This window comes from Anopheles cruzii, chromosome 2 (genome assembly GCF_943734635.1).
Source record: "Anopheles cruzii chromosome 2, idAnoCruzAS_RS32_06, whole genome shotgun sequence".
NCBI classification, from domain to species: domain Eukaryota; kingdom Metazoa; phylum Arthropoda; class Insecta; order Diptera; family Culicidae; genus Anopheles; species Anopheles cruzii.
The window spans coordinates 18,243,724-18,262,294 of NC_069144.1; the positions used below are offsets into that span (position 1 = coordinate 18,243,724).

At 51.1% G+C, this 18,571-nt stretch overlaps 1 protein-coding gene across 1 annotated transcript in view; it reads left to right on the top strand.

Moving 5' to 3' along the window:
• The first annotated feature begins 2,939 nt into the window (after positions 1 to 2,939).
• Positions 2,940 to 18,571, top strand: part of LOC128278586 (uncharacterized) — a 41,752-nt gene continuing 26,120 nt past the window's right edge. The window contains exons 1-10 of the mRNA XM_053017315.1: positions 2,940 to 2,980; positions 3,084 to 3,366; positions 4,137 to 4,194; positions 5,232 to 5,365; positions 6,594 to 6,776; positions 8,741 to 10,117; positions 12,227 to 13,374; positions 13,445 to 13,746; positions 13,835 to 13,966; positions 14,054 to 14,107. Of these exons, the coding sequence (XP_052873275.1) occupies positions 2,940 to 2,980; positions 3,084 to 3,366; positions 4,137 to 4,194; positions 5,232 to 5,365; positions 6,594 to 6,776; positions 8,741 to 10,117; positions 12,227 to 13,374; positions 13,445 to 13,746; positions 13,835 to 13,966; positions 14,054 to 14,107 (3,712 nt within the window). The remainder of the gene's footprint in view (positions 2,981 to 3,083; positions 3,367 to 4,136; positions 4,195 to 5,231; positions 5,366 to 6,593; positions 6,777 to 8,740; positions 10,118 to 12,226; positions 13,375 to 13,444; positions 13,747 to 13,834; positions 13,967 to 14,053; positions 14,108 to 18,571) is intronic.

The following is an 18,571-nucleotide window of genomic DNA, read 5'->3' on the forward strand; positions in this document are numbered from 1 at the left end:
GCGGGAACTCTATAGAAATGGAATAGATTCTTGGCCCCCAACAAGAAAAACCTGGTCCTTCTTCCACAGCCAACGACGACATTTTATTGCCCCGCGTTGCGAAATTAGCGGCCGCAAAAGCGATTTATTGTGACCGGCCCGGCCTAAATGTCTCGCCGCGACGACGGAAGCGGTGCAGTTTAATGAACGAGAGATAGAAGATACATTTACAACATAACTGTGAGAACAACACACACACACACAGGAGGGGGCGCCAAAGAACTTCACTTTTGTCTGCCATTTTGTGGCACGGCACCACGGCCACATCCTCTTTCTTATCGGGGGAGGACAGTTTTGGAGCTTTTTTTTCTCGAACCAGCGCCGCATGCCAAATGAGAGAATTGTAGTGCCTTGTTTAGTCCGCCACGGCAAATGCCAGATGCGGCTTTGAGGGTTGCGCTAGTGGGGGAACCTCCGTGGGCGGCGGCCAACCATACTTCGACGGAACGGAACAACCCATTCGCTGGGAAAAAGTCAAAGGTCCAACGTGTCTTGTTCTATCGATTACACAAACATCCTCCGTTCCTTCGGCCTTTACAGAGGAGGTGTCCCGGCGTTCGAAAGCAGTCCGCGGTTCTCTCCCTCTAGTCGTGCGACGGAGGGCCAGCAGTACGATCGTGGATATATTTTTAGACTCCGCTTAAATATTCCATCGATTAGTTTGGTAGTTAACGTTTTTTTGCTGGTATTTATAGTGGCACGAAATTGAACGAAAAGCTCCGGGAAGTTGTTGCTCGCTCGAAGCACTTGTGACGACAGAGGCATATTGTCGTTGCTCGTTGTGAATTTCTGGAGTGTTTGCAAGGTACAGATGTGCTTTATGATATTCGCCACACGTTCTAGACATATTTTTTTGCAGGGCAGTTAAAGTTGCCAATCAATACTGGAAAGCTGGTGGTGAGGTCCTCATGCAGTGCACAACATCAATTTTTCACGAAGGTAGCTAAAAAGGTTCCAGTCCCTGTTGAAGTAATACCCAATGTGGATCGATAAAAAATATTTTTGGTTCAACAATTACGGAAAAGAAGGGAATTCTCTAATCTGACACTCGGTTGAGCTCTCGGTTGAGAACTTCAATATCGTCTCACAGCAAACCTTAAGATTCTCGATAAGTTATCGTTGAAACGGGAAGCATTTTCCTTCAAGAGGACCTTTCTCAGAATGATATCCGGCTCACAGCGAATTGTACGCCACTGTACGACAACCTCACAGTCATGCAGCGTATACGCCTCGCCAGGCTTCGGAGGGATGGTCATGTCATGAGAATGGTACACGACGAATCAGTCCATAAAGTCTTTTTAGAAATACCTCCCAGAACAGAAGCACAGTGAGGAAGTCTCTGTTGCAGGCAAGGACCGTAGTTAATGCCTTGTTGCTCTATCAATCGAGAAGTCGCAAATTGCCCCAACTTCCAATAAGTTATCAATGAACTGTACTTTTCTTCAATTCTTTCACTTCTATAAATTCTACCGTTTGTGACTGATGACGCGTTGATACGGTACCCAACCAACACTGCTGTGTAACGATAGTGAAAACTGCATTTAAATCATTCTCACAGCCTGACCTCTGACTGCCGAGCGGGCGGCTAGTGGAAGACCTTGTAAATATACGTGGTCTTCGCCCGGTTTGCCGTCGACAGAGAGAGAGAGGGCCGTCGCCGTTGCCGCCGCTGTCCGTGATGAGATGCAAATTTGCATACAATTTCGCATCCCACACGTCGACGACGACGACGACGATGGCGGCTCGCCGACGAGTACACATGTTCCGTGTCAGTAGGGCGTACTTGTTGAGCCCCGGCCCCGAGGGCTGGAAAACAGAAAGCAGAATTTTCTTTCGCTGCCGTGGGTCGGTCGCGGCCAAACGGAAACTAATTCCCAAGCGAAACGCAGCAGAGTGTGTGTGCCAAGTGCAAGTGCAAGGGCGCAATCCTCTTCGAGGACGCATCTCTCCCGACAGGGCTGCACATTAGTATGCCATTTACGCGCTTCGTCGTCTCTGCTGCCGCCGATTTACAGTTTATTCCCTCTTTTTTCCACTGGATTTCTTCGGCCTCCATTTCGCGCATAACCACAATCTGCCGTGGCGGTACTCTTGTTTTATCGTCCAAGATGCAGTAAAGAGTTTATTTGAAAAATGTTCATTCACTTTATTTTTTGGTTGTACCAAAAATTACTCATTAATCTCTCTCCGTCGCTCGGCGGCTGCTGGGTGTGAAAGTTTCTTCCACTTGATTGGTTCCATTGTTTCCCCGGGCGTACTTTCGTGAGAAACCCTTTAATCTGTGAAATCGGCGAGGAAAAGTGACTTTCGGACTTTTGTAGCGACATCCAGTTGATGCTTTCATTTCTACTTTCTTTGCATGATTTATTCGTTCCTTGCGATCCGAACCGTTATTTGTAGTTTGTAATGTCTGTTTGTGTGTTAACTAACTAGTAAAATAGAGCAGGTATTTGGTAGATGCTTGAAATAGTTTTATAACACCTTTTTGGGTTGTTGAAAAATTGCGAAAACTGTAATTTCTTTGAAACGCGTCTTTTTGGTATTGGTATTTTATCTTGGATTGTCTTTGAATTTATGAAAACTTTGCACCAGAAGTGTAGTGTCTTCGAGCTTTTATTTGTTCGTTTAATTGTTCTCTAATCGGTTTCCACAAAATAACAAAATCTACCAATCGCACAAATGCTTTCTCACCAAAACTTGCACACCGTGAGCTTAAAAGGCAGCATTATCCGACAGTTGGCGACAAACCTGCACCTAATAATCCTCTGCAAGCTCACGAATGGAACTCACTCACACACCGTCCAGTGCCGCGGCCGCAGCATACTTTCGTGTTGTTTTAAGTTTCTTTAAATATTTTTTTCTTTCTAAACATCCTTCTCCTTCAACATTAATTGCATGTGATGCGTTCCGTCCACGTTCCTACATCCTCGGGCCTCTCGGGGTACACACACACACACGCATCCGTTGATGACCGACCGTTGCGCTCTCCCGTTGACCACCATCCATCCACCATGATCCCGGGAACGTGTGTTGGGCGCGGGCAGGCCACCGGCAAGTCAGAATGGCAACGCAGCGCAGCCACGAACGCACTCGACGAACACTCAGCACCTGCAGCAGCGGCCACAATCGCTGACGCCGACCCGCGGCGGCGGCGGCGAAGCCAACGGTTCGTCGATGGCGATGCAAACGCTCGTCCTGACCGTCAACAAGGATGCGACCGGCTACGGGATGAAGGTGTCCGGCGACAAGCCCGTGTTTGTCGAGAGCGTCAAACCGGGCGGGGCGGCCAGACGGGCGGGCCTCATGCCCGACGACATGATCCTGAAGGTAGTGCCCCTTCCCGCCCCCACCGCACGCAGCCCGCCTCAATTTTCCACTCCGACATCGATGTTTTTTTCTCGTTCTATTTCCTTGTTTGAGAAAGTTGTTTCGCTTACACGGCAAAGTACATGTTCTATACGGTCAAGATTTTTTTTTTATTCATGATCGGTGTCTTTCTTTCTGATTGTACTGATCTGACACGTTTCATGTGAGCTTAGAAAGGATTTCCATCCTTTTTTCCTATTTGTTAGACAATTTACAGTATTCTGTTTTGCTATCTTTGTCATCGTTTATGCCAAAGCTCAGTCTGTCGGTTTCTTGTCCCCATTTTTGTTTAGTTTTTCATTTTAATGAAATTGTACTCGAAAGTGTTTTTCGTGTTTTTTTATGTTTGTCCTTTCTATTTTCTCAAAAACAAAAAAAAACATCGATGCCCGGTAGAGGTTGTTGTGTGGCGGCTCCCACGATGGAATGATGTGTGTAAAACATGCTTTCGTTTTCTTATATTTTTATGGTTGACCAACAACATGGCCCTCCCAACTCCCAACACTACCACCGTCCGCCTGCCCACGCTCCACCACCACCACCGCCACCTCTTTACGGTGCCGGGCGCGCACTCCATGCCCAACCGACCATGAAACTGCCCTTGCAACACGCCACCACCCCGTTTGCAACACGCGCGCGTGGACATCCCGCCGAACGCCGTCATCATCTGCGCGCACTACTACTGCCACTACTACTACCGCTACTACTACTGCTGCTACTACTACTACTAGGTCAATGGAACGTCAGTGCGAGCGTTAACCCACATAAACGTCGTGGACCTGATCAAAGGTAATAAACCAAAACAAACAGCAACACCACCGCCGACCGACTCTCCGAAAGAGAACCGCGCACACGCGCGTCCGCGGGTAGGTGGTCATAGACTAACTACACCGCCCACAGAAAAACATGCGCCCTCCGCCATCCCAGCCTAGCCCCCGCAGCCTAGTTGTTGATCTCTCTTGCGCCGTCTTCAAACACACGCGGCCTCTCTTCGGCCGGTAGTCGCGCCGGAACCGCCGCTGATCGAGTGTGTGATTGATGATCGGTCAGCAAATCGGAGGCTGGCTGGCTGGCTGGTGGGATGCTGCTGCCGCCCTCTGTCGACAAAGCCGACACCGAAATGGAAAGCGGGACCCGAAAGGGGGTCATGATTAGATGTTTAGACAGTTAATTTAATTATCCATTCCTAAGCGCGCGGAATGGTGGATGCGCCGTCGTCGGCCGTCTCGTTTGGGGGCCGGTTAGAGCAAGGGGCCAGCGTCATTTGTAAAGAGATTTTAGTAGAACCTTAGGACTAGGTAAAGGATCACTTAGAGAGCCCATTGTGTTACTTGTGTAGCTTAGCATCCAACTTTGTAGTAGTTTTGCTCGGCAAGTAATGTTTAGGTGTGTTTAGGTTTGCCGTCTAGCATTAGCTGTCGCGCTCTCACGCGCTAGTTGTTGTTGGGAAGCCAACTTAAGGTCTGATTTAAATGCTTGGTGGGAACAGTCGGGGGTTGTCCATTACAAGCTACTGAACAAGCACATATAACCACTAAAAAGGCCATAAACTCAAGAGTGCCCTTCCATATTATTTTCCATGCTCTTTGATCGATGTTCATTCGATTGGCCTTTACTTTTGTCGAAATTTCAATTAATCTTGCATGCGTAAAGGCTGTGTTTTACTGCTGTTAGCCTCGAATAGTCGTTTCTGATTAGTTATTTTATTGTTTCTTTTTTGACTTTGAAACCCACCCATCGAAACGCTTGCCACCGCAAACACGAACCCTCGACGGTCTCAATTACTTATGTTGCCTATGCTTTCGTCTCGTTTCGTTTCGTTGCAGCATCGGACGTCGTTGAACTGACCGTACAGCGAGGCAGCAACAGAATGCAGCGTCCGTCGCCGTCGACCAACTCCATCGCGCCGATGACGCCCGTGGCGCAGCGCAACAGCATCACCGCTCCACAGCCCGTTGACGTGAGTATATCCATCCGCCGCCCGGCTATCCAGCTGTTGCGTCTGGTTTTCATTAGAAATTTATGCGCCATCGTGGCGGACACCCGCAACGGGAGTTAAGGCGGCGTGTGTTCTTTACCCCAGCTACGGATTTTCAAGAAGGTCTTTTTGATTTAAGTTTTATTTGCCTTTTAGAACTAAAGTCAACTTATTGGCCGGTCGACCATCAATCATTCCGCGCAGCGATCGCAGTGTGTGTTTTTCTGTGAAAATCTCTTTCGCACAACATAACCTGTAACATGAAAATCCATCAACAAATGAGGGGGCAACAATCATCAAACAAATTAAATCTCCCATTACCAGGGGGGACAACCCGGGTGTGCCCGGTCCAAATTAAACCATAATGGCGTTCGCTTTCAACGCTCTCTCGCTCTCGGTCGCTGTCATCGTTTATTTTTCCACCGAATTTACTCCATCATCGATCGAAAAATGTCAAGATCATCATCGGTACCGGACCGCGGCCGGCTGACTCGGCGACGCGGCGACCGTCTAAAAATATGTTTCTTCCTGTAGTAATGTAACGAGAGAGAGCGACGACGAGAGACGGTGATGAATTTCCGTCCCCGAAACACACACACACCGAGACGCACCGTGTCCAGCAGTTTGGTCTGCTGCATCGATCGGCGTCGCTGGTGGTGGCACTGATGCTAATTTTCTTACAATCTTTCGGCCTGCCAATCTACCGCCCCCCCCGTTTTGGGAAATCACTCTATTTCGGGAGATTTCATCTGGTTCTTGCTACCCCGTGGGTTGTGGGAGCGCCAGCTCGTGAAGGCGGCAAGTGAGAAACGTGTCCGCTAAGGCACACGGCGCGCGTTAAATGGGGAGAAAAAATATACACTCCGCGCCGAAGCGCCGCCCGATCAATGGTGCGCCGGACCGATAAAGCAATATGGTTTTCGAGTACGAATTTCCATTAAAACCCTCCCGACTTGCCTTGTTGTGGTAAAGATGGCGCACGCAGATAGCGGGCCGGGTGTGTCGCAACCAAAACCCCGTTCCGCCGATAGGGGGGCCGGCCGGGCCAGCCAAGAAAAACCCTCTCAGCCAAGTCTGGTCAGGTCCGGTCCGGTGATAAGATTGTAGGGAGTTATATGGCCCACAAAATGGGTGGTGGCGCCCTTCTGGCGTTGCTGACTTTCTCTTTCTGATACACATTTCATTCCATGTTTTCGTTTTCTTTCCGCAGTTCGCCAAGCAACGGGAGATGGAAGTGCACAAGATCAACACGCTGCGGCTGATGCTGGACCAGGAGAAGAAGAACCTCGAGAACCTGAGCGCCAGCAGCAAACAGCGCACGCCGGGGGAAAGTGCCCGCGCCGAGGCCACGATCCAGAAGCTCCAGAAGGAACTGCACCAGATGTGCGGCGAGGTAAACCCGAAAAACGTTCCAGAAACACAAACAAACCGTGCCGGCGTGGTTTTCAAATCGCCCGGCCCGATCGGGTTGCGTTCAGTGTTTTCCCTCCGTTTTTTTTCTCTCGCTTTCCCTGCCCAATCGGTGGAATACTGTTCACTTGTGAGATGGTGTTATCGTGCGTTACGGTACGCGTTACTAGCGTTAACTGAATGCAGGAATCGTATCCGTTTTATTTGCGATTTTCACATACAACCCTTGTGGCGAGCATTTTAAAGTTGAACGTGCGAACCGTCGTCCTTTGCAAACAGGAACAAATGTTTGTTATTTTCATTCTGCCCACTTCCATCAGCATCTAATCTTGGCGGCAAACGAATGGAAGCATAATTTCATCGGCCGCAACACTTGAATGTTTCATATACGAATGTGTGTTCAATGTACACCGCGGATGGCCTGCAACGATTGCACTCGCCCTACCGACGCGCCTACTTATCAATCGCAACCGCAATCGCCGCTGCTACTACTAAAAAAACATTCGCCTTCACTCTCTACTGCGCACGTCACAGACATACACCGCACCACGCAGGGCATACTTGGATCTGTGTTGGTTGGTCGCATCCAACGAATCCCGCTCGACTCGGGGGGATCGAATAAGACTTTTAAAAATTAACTCCAAAACAACGCAACGGGTGCAGCTTAAGAACGCCGGAAGGAAACAGAACCCCTTCTCCGGGGAACTCACAGCAGCCATCGGTTATCACAATCATGTACCCCCCCCATTACGCGCGCTCTTATGTGCGCATTGCTTGTGCTCGTACTCTGTCTGGGTAACCATATTAATCATCCGCGCCATCATCATCTCTCTATTACGCATCGAACCCCGGACCACACGTGTGTGTCCGGGGGCCACAAGCGCGTTGCGAGCATAATAATGCTTTCGAGGGCTGCGTCGTTTCGGGTTTCTTTCTTTTTTTTTTGTTAATTCTTTCGTTGCTCTCGTTGATTGATTGTTTGAATGTTTTTGCCTCTAATGCGTGTTTGCTTTGCCCGGCCGTGTTTGGAAAGAGAAAAGTGTACTTTCGGAAGTTGGTTGTTTTGGTTTTTGATTATTTTTTGAGTTCCGTAGTTCCGTAGTTCCTCTTCTGGTTGCTTCCCCGTTCCCGAACCCCCTTTTTCCGGAATTGTGCCTGGTAGCCTTCAGTTTAGGGTTCATACGCTCCTGAACCCACCTGAGTTTTTTTTTATTATTATTGCAGAATGAGAGTTGTGTTCAGTGCTAGTGTTTTTTGCCTCCTCGTATAAGGGCCCGTATATATTTCATATTATTCTAGAGTTGAGTTTTGCGGTTTGGCTTTTGACTGTGGCTGATTAGTTGCTATTACACCGTGTTTTAAACGTATGAAACGATTGCAGTTAAACTGGAGTTTGTTTTGATTCAACTTTCGCACCCCATAATTCTCGAGATCCTTTCCGGGTTGTGTTTAGTAAACTTTCCAAACAGGTGGCTCTCTCTCTCTCTCTGTGGTGGGCGCAGTTCGCTGTCAACATGATGCACCATGCACCAACAGAATGGGGGGGATTTCCCAAACGCCAAACGGTGGTGCAATTTCACAAATTCTTTCTCTCTCTATCTCTCTTTTCCTTTCTTCCTTCCCTTTCTGTTTTGCATCGATGGCGGCCATCCTTTAATAACAATCCGTTTGCTTTTTGTCTCATCATCGATTTCGCTCTCACATTCCTTCGATTCGGTGTGTGTCTCGGCTTCCGTTCGGCACTTTCACCCACGGTGGTTCGTGTCTGGGCTGTTGCGTAACAACTCGATCGATCGCCGATCGAAATCGAACTCTATACTATCCCTTCGGTCACGTTCTCGCATACTACTCCCCCCCCCTCACCAACACCATTTCCGCTTCCGCCAACTTCCCCAAACGCGTGATCAACCACCCTTCTTCACTCACAACACTCTGCGGCTTCCTCAGACCGGCGCGTACCCGCTGTTCAACGCATCGGCCACCTCGCCCTCGCTGTTCCCGCAACCGCAGGCCCCGCACAGTGGCTCCATCACGCCCGCGTTCCTGTCGCGCTTTCCCCGCTCGCTGTCCTCGCTGAGCCTAGGCACGAAGAAGAAGTCCAGCGACGCCAAAGAGATCAGCTCGCCGAACGCCGCCACCGCCGCCGGCTACCACCACCTCGGTTCGCCCGAATGCCTCAGCCCGACGGCCGGAGGCGGCGAGAACGTGGGCCCCTTCGGTGGCCTCATGTCGCCGGCCTCGCCGATCCCGCCGGGCAGCGCCGGCGGCGGCGGAGGTGGAACGCCGACCAAGGGCAAGAAGTACAGCGCCAGCAGCGCGGCCGACCACCATCACCTGCAGCATCACCTTCACCATCACCACCAACCGCCACCACCGCACCTGGGGCGAAGTGGTGGCCACGGAGGCGGGGGGGCCAACAAGCACTCCGGTGGGCTGGCCTCCGCCGACATTCCGCCACCGCTGCCCCAGCGGAACAACATTCCCAAGAAAGCGGAAGACACGGTCGACACGATGATGGTCGGGTCGCGCCGCAACATTCTCGTGTCCGATCTGGACCACCTGGTGCTCTCGTCCCCGTCCCCGGCTCCTCCCGGTGGCGACAAGCTCACCAATTCGGCCACTACCACCACACCGCCGGCATCGTCTGGAGGCGGTTCCAAAGGCAAATCTTCGCGTAGCAAAAAGAAGGGCAACAACGCCACCGCCAGTAGTGGTGGTGGCGGTGGCAGCAACAACAATCACTCGAGTAGCGGTGCCGGCAACAACAACGCGGCTACCAGCAACAACAACAACAACAACAGTTTCCCAGGCGAATCACCGACTTCTTCGCCGTGCGATGCAGCGACCGGTGGAGGCGGCGGCACCACAATGTACCTAGCTGCGGACCAACAGCAGCAGCGGTTTGCTGGTGGCGGCTCCGGATCGGAGTTGCAGGCGGAACCGCCACCTCTGCCCCCGCGCCAGCCCGGAATGATGGAAAGTGGAGCGGCGGCGATCCAAAGCCAGACGCTGATCCTGAACAGTGACGGTAGCGCTGCGCCACAGTTTGCCAGCAACAACAACAACGGAACCGCAACCATCAGCAGCAGCAACACCACCGCTGCCAACAACAACAACAACGGCGCCGGGGGCCAGATTAGTAACAATAACGGTGGCGGTGCACGGGGGGCAGAGATGCGCCCGCCGCCGAACAGCATTAACACGCTGATGAACTACCCGCTCATCACGACCTGCACCTCGGTCCGCGACAATATGGCGGCCGCCTTTCCGCTCTCCTACCGCCCGAACATTGTGCACCAGATGCAGCAGCATCAGCAGACGACCGTAAGTAAGAGGGGGAGAGGAGAGGAAAACGGCGGGCGGGTGGACGGGTGATTTTGGGGGAGACCGGAAGCCACCCCAAAACTCCGCCAGCCTTTTCGGTGTGTCTTTCTCCACAACCAAACAAAATACCAAACGGCTTACGGGTTCTCGGGTACCGGGCTCTCTTCGCTCCTTGTTACTCTTCACTGTCTCGTCACTTACTACACTCTTCGCCCTTCTTCTACGCTTCTACACGTGTGTTAGTGTGTGTGCGTGTGCGTGTGTGATTGTATATACTTGAACAATAGACACTCTCGAGACCGCGCCAGCGAGTCCGATCGTTTAAAGCGCTCGGATGCCGGTATAAACTCTGATTCAGCCGAGGCCTCATGTGCCAAAAAGTACTACTCTCTGTTGTACAATACATGTGAGTCTTTTGGAGCTTCGTTTACTTTAGCTCACTGAGCTTGTTGCGTGTACAAAAATAGTCGGCTTGAATACTTGTCAATCACGGACCCTCGGTCTGATATTTTATACTAGGTTGGCGAAACAAAAGTCCATTATTTTCTCGGTAGATCGTTTTCTTTGATAAAAGTGAAACTGCAAGACAGGTCGCTGAAATTTTGAATTAAGATCAATGGTGCCGATACTGTAACCGTTTAGCAATTTTTGATGTTAAAAATGCACCTTGCACCACCAATGCACAGATCTAAAGATCGACCGTAAGACAGTTTTGAGTCATCTGCGCAAAGCAGGATTAAAAAAGAAGCTCAATGTTTGGGTGTCAATCAATTGATTCAAAAAACCATGATGGATCGAACTTCCATCGGAGAAGCTTTGAATAAACAAAATGAAATCGACCCATTGCTTGAACCGATGGTGACTGAGAATGAGAAATGAGTTAGATACAAAAATATCGTGCGAAAACGATCATGGTTAAAGCATGGTGAAAGAGCTCGTAGGAAATTGTGATCTAGGGAAGATTGCAAAAATCGAATACTAGAATTTTCTGCCAATAATGGACCAAGACTTCTATGAGAGAGGCATTGTGAAGCTTACCCTTGGAGATGCCGAAACATCTTAAATGATGTTTTGAGTTTCACGGCAAAATATGGGATTTCTTTTTCGCCAACCTAATACAAGGTACATTCGTGCAAATTGTACCTTGAATCGTTCATCGAATCCATCGAATAGATGACCGGCGCAGCTATTTCTAACGGTCGCAGTAGCCTTTACAAACGGTTGCCACGTCAAGCGCTGCCCCTGAACCTTAAAATATTATATTATCGGTGTTGATTTTCGTTAATTTTCAATCGAACGACGATTTTCGTCCAGTTCGTCATCGTGCGTAATAAACGGTAGGCAACAACAACCCAACTGTTGCCGTAACTCTGTATAACTTGTAATAAAACCAATAATAAGTCACGAGTGTCTCTTTCTCTCGAGTAAACCGTTCTTTTTCAGCCATTCTTTGTAGTTGAGTAGAAGCATAAAAGCCATTTAACATTGCATGTACATTCTCGCCAATCACCCGTTAGCTCATGCTGCGTAGTTAGTGCTTCATTATTAACAAATCTCGTTGTTCATGACGTTGTGTGTTAGATGTATTGTACTTAAGGTGCATGATAAAGTAAACTATCCGGTGGCGCATGTCGCCGGGGTGCATGAGAGACAACAGGATGGTACACGTTTAGCACCACACATTTGGTTTCGCTTTGTACAAACGGGAAGATTTTATGATTAGTTTTACCTACTGGTCCTACTTTCTACGAGCCAAGAGCCTCTGTTAATATGTAGCGCATTCCTCTAGGCGGAACTTCCTTCTGGTTTCCTATCGATTTCGGCCAACTCGCGAGCATCTTACTATTTCCCTCCCTGCCTTTTTTCTTTTTGTATAAAACTTGTCCCCTTTCCTTACGGCTTACTACCGTCTAGTGATTGACCACCGGATGCCAGGCCGCTGGGGCTGGGTTTTTGCTGATCAATTGTTTCGCAAACACGTGTGAAACATTGCGCGTAGTGGTTTGCTGCGTATCGATCCGTTTTTTACTAACTTGTTTCCGTCTTCTTCCGTCGGAACGGCCTCCTTGTGGCCACCTTCGAAACGTTCCGCTGTTCCGCTCTCTGCAGGCACTAAATCAATCGGCAGCGGCGGCGGCGGCCGCAGCAGCAGCGGCCGGTGTGAATCAGTCGATCAGCAAAAAGCATCGCCGTATCGTGTCTTCGCCGGAGAACATTGGATCGAAGGACTTTGGCGCCGCGGGAGACCACCAGGCGTCGTCGCCGTACTCGCACCACAAGACGCCGTCCGATTCGTGGGACAAACGGTCCGAAGTGACGCCGCCAGGAACGCCACCACCGCCGTATCTGAGCACCTCAATGACCGGCGGCGGACCACACCATCACCATCATCACGGCGGTGCCGGCCACCTGCAGCATCTCCACGAGCACACCACTGCCGGTGATCTGGCGATCGCGAACCCTCTCACCAGCAATCACAGCAACAATGGCAGTAGCAATAACCACCACAACCACAGCAACAACGCCAACAATCACATGTCATCGTACCACCATCATCACCGGCAGCACCATCATGCGCCGCCGGTCCACCATCAGCAGCACGGTCAGTCTCCTCCGGTCGGTGGCGGTGCGAATGTGACGCCCGGCGGCGGCGGCGGCGGTCCACTGCCCAGCAACATTGTGGCCGCCCAGGCCAACGTGGCCCAGAAGCCGATCATCTCGATGGAGGACGACGACATCTCCGACCAGGAGAGCTTCATCGAGGAGAACAGCCCGTTCCGGTCGCTCACGCAGCTGCTGGAGGCCGAAAAGTCCGTCTACCTGGCGGTGTTTCTGAACTTTGTGCTCACCAACTCCGACCCGTCCGCGCTGCTGTTCTACCTCATCACGACGCTCTACAAGGAGGGCAGCATCAAGGATATGCGCAAGTGGGCGTACGAGATTCACTCGACATTCCTGGTGCCGGGGGCACCGCTGCTGTGCGCCAACGTGGACGAGGCGCTGGCCCGCGAAATCGACGACGTGCTGCAGAAGGAGAACGATAAGGTGGAGATCCTGCGCAAGGTGTTCTGGCGCAGCCGGCTGAAGGCGAAGGAGAGCATCACGCAGCAGTTGCAGCAGTTTCAAACGAAGCGTACCGCGGGTCTGGGCACAATGTACGGCCCGAACGATCAGCAACTGCAGATGGCCAAGGGCGACAAGGTGAAGGAGCAGCGCATCGTGGAAGAAACGCTCCTGCCCAAGTTGCAGCAGTATCTGTAAGTTCACCATGTCCGCCAAATTCCAAACACACAGCCCTAACGAGTCACAATTCTATTGTTTTTTTAGCGACGACGTCGAACGAGAGTCACCGAAGGAGGACGCGAAACGGTCGGCCCTCTGTTCCGCCCTGTCGACCGTGCTGCAGAGGTTCTTCGTGACGCGCTCCAACCCGGGCAGCCCGATCGACAAGGTGCACCACTTTGTGAGCCGCGAAAAGAGCTTCAAGAGCCGGCTGATGGCGAACAAGAACCGCAAGCAAACCGTTCTCGGCCACTACCTGCACCTGCAGCCGTACTACGAGGTGACGCGCTGCAACCACTGTCAGAACATCCTGTGGGGTGTCAGCCCGCAGGGTTACCACTGCAACAGTACGTAAGCGTTCCAGTGTTCCGTCCGATGATCGGCCTAACAGATGTGTGTTCTATAACTGGATTTTGTTCTCCGTGGCTCTTACAGACTGCGAACTAAACATCCATCGGGCGTGTGCAAAGGAACTGAACGAGTGCTGTCCGGGGCCGGCCACTCAGAAAAACGATAGCAAAATCACTAAACTCATGGAGAAAATCTCAAGCCGCAATCACCATCAAGGTAAGCCGACGACGACGGTTCCGGCGAAAGGAGATGACGTGGTGTTGCAATGAAATCCTGACGTTTTTGATCATCCGTTTTTTGTAGATAAGTCCCGGCGTCACGATGATGATGCAGCAGCGGACGAGTCAACCGTTGGAGGTGAGTATTGCATCAGTCAGTACATTAAGTCGAATCGAGAAAGGTATCAGCATGTGTCATTCTTTCGATTTTTCAATCAAATGTTTAAGGATGTATTTCTTACTATTATCTAAAAATTCGATCATCAATATTGTGCAATCAAGTCCGATCTTATTAAAGGCTCACGAGGACCATCGTTGCTTTGCGAGGTTTCTGAAAATGAACTTCCTTGAACGCGTAAGAGTGTTACTTCACCGTAGCCAACGTGTTGCGCCGCGTTACATCGATTCAATCCGTTATCTCTCACCTCATCTGCGACGAACTACGACGCCTTTTTCTGTGCTCGATTCATCTAATGATCAAGTCGGAGGAGCACACAGGAGTGTACATAAATTGCCCTAGCCCACACGTTGGTGCTTTGCCAGCCTTTTTCGGGCAGCCTGTCGGCTAGTCTGACGTAGTCGCGCGCGCGCGCTGCGAATGGAAGAACCACTTCCAGTGCCATTCGCCCTGTTTTTTCTTCGCTACTCTCCTCCGATCACCATAACGGAGCTAAGTTTTCTCCCACCTCCCACTATCAGAACCGGTAGTTGTTGCTGCTGCTGCTGCACTGTTGCAATCGCCAAAAACTGCACGCAATTGCGGCGCGCACGTCATGGCGCTGTTTTGGTGCGACCATAGAAGGGCTTACGTCATTTTTCTTGTTTCCGAAGAAGGTGTACTTGCGTTGTCGCTGCACCGCAACAGGTCCGGTCGCGAGGCTCCGTTCACCGAAACTGGTTTAGATAAGAGGCGTTACCATTCCAAGCGTTACCTTTCCCGGGAATAGCTAATAGCTGTTGTGTTTGCTTTCTCAACCGCGGCGGTTCCCTTTGGGCCGTGGCGCCCCCCGGTATAGGGCGAGTGAGAGTGTCAAGAGTGGTACAATTGTTGTTTCATTGAAAGCATTTAAGAAACGTGGTCAATGCCAGCCCACCGATGGATAACGAGCCACGATGGTTGCTTCGTGCAAAGTTGCCACTAGCTTAGCGCGCCACTTGGTTGACCATCTCATCCGACATTCTCGCGTCCGCGTCACGTCGATGACTAATCGGCTTAGCGCGAGAACGAGCGGCTTGAAGCACGTGCGTGCCTTCGAGCCCGCCACATCCTCGCCGTCTCCCCCGTGTGGTGGACATTCTTGAGCAAGGCGTACAGAGATAGCGTGTCGTGAGCTTAAAGTGTAAACCACCCGTGCCACCCTACGAGATGCACCGCGCTAGACCGCGCGCTATCACTGCCCTTCGATGGTGGCCTAATGATGGTTATTAAAAAAACGGGGGAAAAAAACAAACTAATCTGACGGTAAAGTCATCGCAGGTCATCCGCGCTTCACCCGAGCGCTGATTGATTAATGCTCGGTCTAATAACAGCCCTTTAATTTCCTCTTTGAGCCTTGATCACTAAGTGATCGCATCACTGTGGGAGGCACAATTGATCATTCCTCTGTGGTGACGTTTATACCGTCTGTAAGATGAGATCATTATATCTCGAACACCTAAAGATCCCACTTTGGTGGATGTACCTAAGACGGGGCCGACAACTTTGTCGCTTTGGCGAAGGTCGTTAGGAATGGTGAAAGATAAAAAACACTCCTAACCCGCTCGTCGAAGGGTTGCCCCACGCGGCCACGGCTTATCATGGCATGGTGAGGAGTTCGGTTAACTTGTTGTTCGCACACAACATTTATCACCACAACCCACCCTGTCCGGTCCGCTGGCGCTCCTCGCGTAGCACGACGCCATCAGCAAACACTGGCTCGCGGTGGCCGCCGTTTGTGGTGGGGTTGCGCAAAACACTTACGCCACGCAATCCCATACACATCTGTTGGGTGAGATATTGGTTCTCTCGCGGATACTGGCTCACTCTCTCTCTAGCTCCCCTGCTCACTGCTCGTTTCTCACTGTCATCACAACACTCTCAGTGATCCTTGCCATGTTGGATTTCATCACCGGAAAGTGCTTTCTCTCACTCTCACTTCGCTCACCACAGCTGATTCTTCTCTCTCGCAGCTCGTTTTTCTCACTTTGTCACTAATTTTTCAACTCAATCCTCACCTGACCCCCCCGAGCGGGTTGAGCCGATTCGGGCCGGTCTGGTGGTGGGTCAACCCGCGCCCCTGAGCACGCGTTGACAACCGGGCATACCCCAGGCGTGAGAAGCAATAGAAAGAAGCAAAAAAAAACCGACAGAAACGCCAAGCAGTACATCTTGCTCAGCGCGCGCACATCGCACGCGCGGCAGGCGTCTCCATTGTGGAAATTTGTCTCACGTTCGCGAACCGCGACCGTTCAGTTGTGCCGCAGCGCAGATGACGAACGGACCCCCGTCAACGGATCTTCGTTCGTGGCGCTTTCTTTCTCTCTCACACTCTCACACACGATCCCAGCATCGGTTTTGAAGATCGCTTGTTGACCGCGTGTGTTTGCATTGTGATCGTTCACGGAACAAATCGCGCACGCCAAAGGTTCAAAAAAAAAAATGTGCTGCCAGGTTCGGGGCATTTACTGGTCGATGCGCGACATTGACTCATCGCAAACAACTCTCGTCGTCGTCGTCGGGGGGGAGCGATGACGTGATGCGCGTGTCCCTCTTAGTGACAGTTTGGATGGGAGCCATCCGGGTGTCTTAGAAAGTGAAAAGTTGCGCCGAAATCGATGAGTGTGTGTTTATTTATTCCTAAGAAACCTTCAAAAGGTGGTGCCAGGGTTCGAACTACTGCTCAGACCGCGTCGCGATTGCGCCACCGATGGATCACAAACCAAGCAGTGCAAAGGTAGCGTTCAAAACGAATGCGCCGCCTCCGTTCGGTTCGGAATGCAAAATTCGTGTCACGCCTTTTGGCGGGCGACAGTGAAGCGCCATGCATTCTGTTGGCCTCGACCCCTGCCGGCTGCCGGTGGTGGTGGGTGGTTTGCGGCAGAAACTTGCCGACAACTAATGATTATGCATAAATTACGGTCGCGCTGTGGGAGGGAAGGTTAATAGAAAATCGGTCGCGTTCTGCGAACGTCAGAGCGTGGAGAAAAAGGAAATATCCCAAGTGTGCCGGCCTTTTTTTGCTCTTGCAGGGTGCACAAGCCCCGAACGATCGTCAACGGGGAGACGGTTGGTGGCAATTGAGATTAACTGGCTACACTGGTGCTCTGGACCACCCGACCTATAAAGTGTTCTTCTCGCCGATTCGGTCGTGTTGCGCGTGTGCCACACGTTTTGTACGCAAGCGAGGCAGAGGATCGTCAAGATTATGATCTTTTCGTGGTTTGAAGATTCCAGTGACGATAGCACGTCCAGTAGTGTTGTTGGTTGAGTCAATGAAACGAAGACGTGCAACATTGTGTGCCGAAATGGGCCACGGGCAAGCGAGTTTGGCACAGTTTACCGCCCTACGCAGCAGCTGAGCGTACGGAAGGGTGAACCTGCATTAATTAACCCCGTTGCTTGAATAGTCGCTTCGGAGGCGGACAGTTTCTGCTGCTTGTGGATTGTTTTATTCTTGTTTTATGTTCGTGTTACTTCGCCTTAGAATGCACCATACCGATTTGACTCGATACGGATTGTCGTCCTGCATCCTTCTCACTTGTGTCTCACTCTTTCCACCAACAAGAAGAAGGTTATGAATGGGTTGAATAATTGTAATCGAAGCTTCCCACGGGATGTGACCACAGCGCGTCCGCACACCTGCATGAATAATTCATTCAAGCCACCAAACATTCCAACGAATACCGTGGTTCGGGGGTTTGGGAAAAGCGCCACCAAACGGAATCAGAATCGAACCCTCGTTTTCGTTGGCAGATTATTACACACATTCTTTCGCGCTTCCCCCATTTCTCGAGACGGCGAAACTTGGCGAGATCGATTTGTGAACTCTCTCCCTCTCGCTCTCTTACGCGGGGGTCCCTCCCGACGACGCGAAGAAGACGTTTGACGGGTTATTTTTAAAATTTCCGTTCCTCCATTTAACGGCGAATAAGAATAATAAAAAAAGAACGAATGCATAAACTCGCACTCACCGCCGCCGCCGTGGTCGCGGCCATCGCGCGGCGCGTCTTTAGGATTGAGAAATATGTAAAGCCGTCGGTCGATCGGTCGGAGGAAAAACGCAAATACCACCATCGGGGTTGTTTCTCTAGTGGTGTTGGCGCCCGCTCTCGGCTTGATATTAGAGGGCAGCCAGCAGTTCGGTGCGAACGCGGCCGAGCAGCAGCGCGCAGTTTCGGATCAAACCCACGGCGGCTGCGGCGGTTTAAAGATTTATTGTTTCGTACCTTCTTTCGCGGCTGTCTTACGGAAAACCGTTGGAAAATCAATCTTCCTGGACCAATCGGTGCGCCGCTCATGGCAGCAGCTCTCTGTTGGATGTTTTATTCGATTTTCTTTGTGAAAAAACGATTCCCGACACGGGCGCGCAGTGACGATCGCGAGTGCAGTGAGTGATCACCAAAA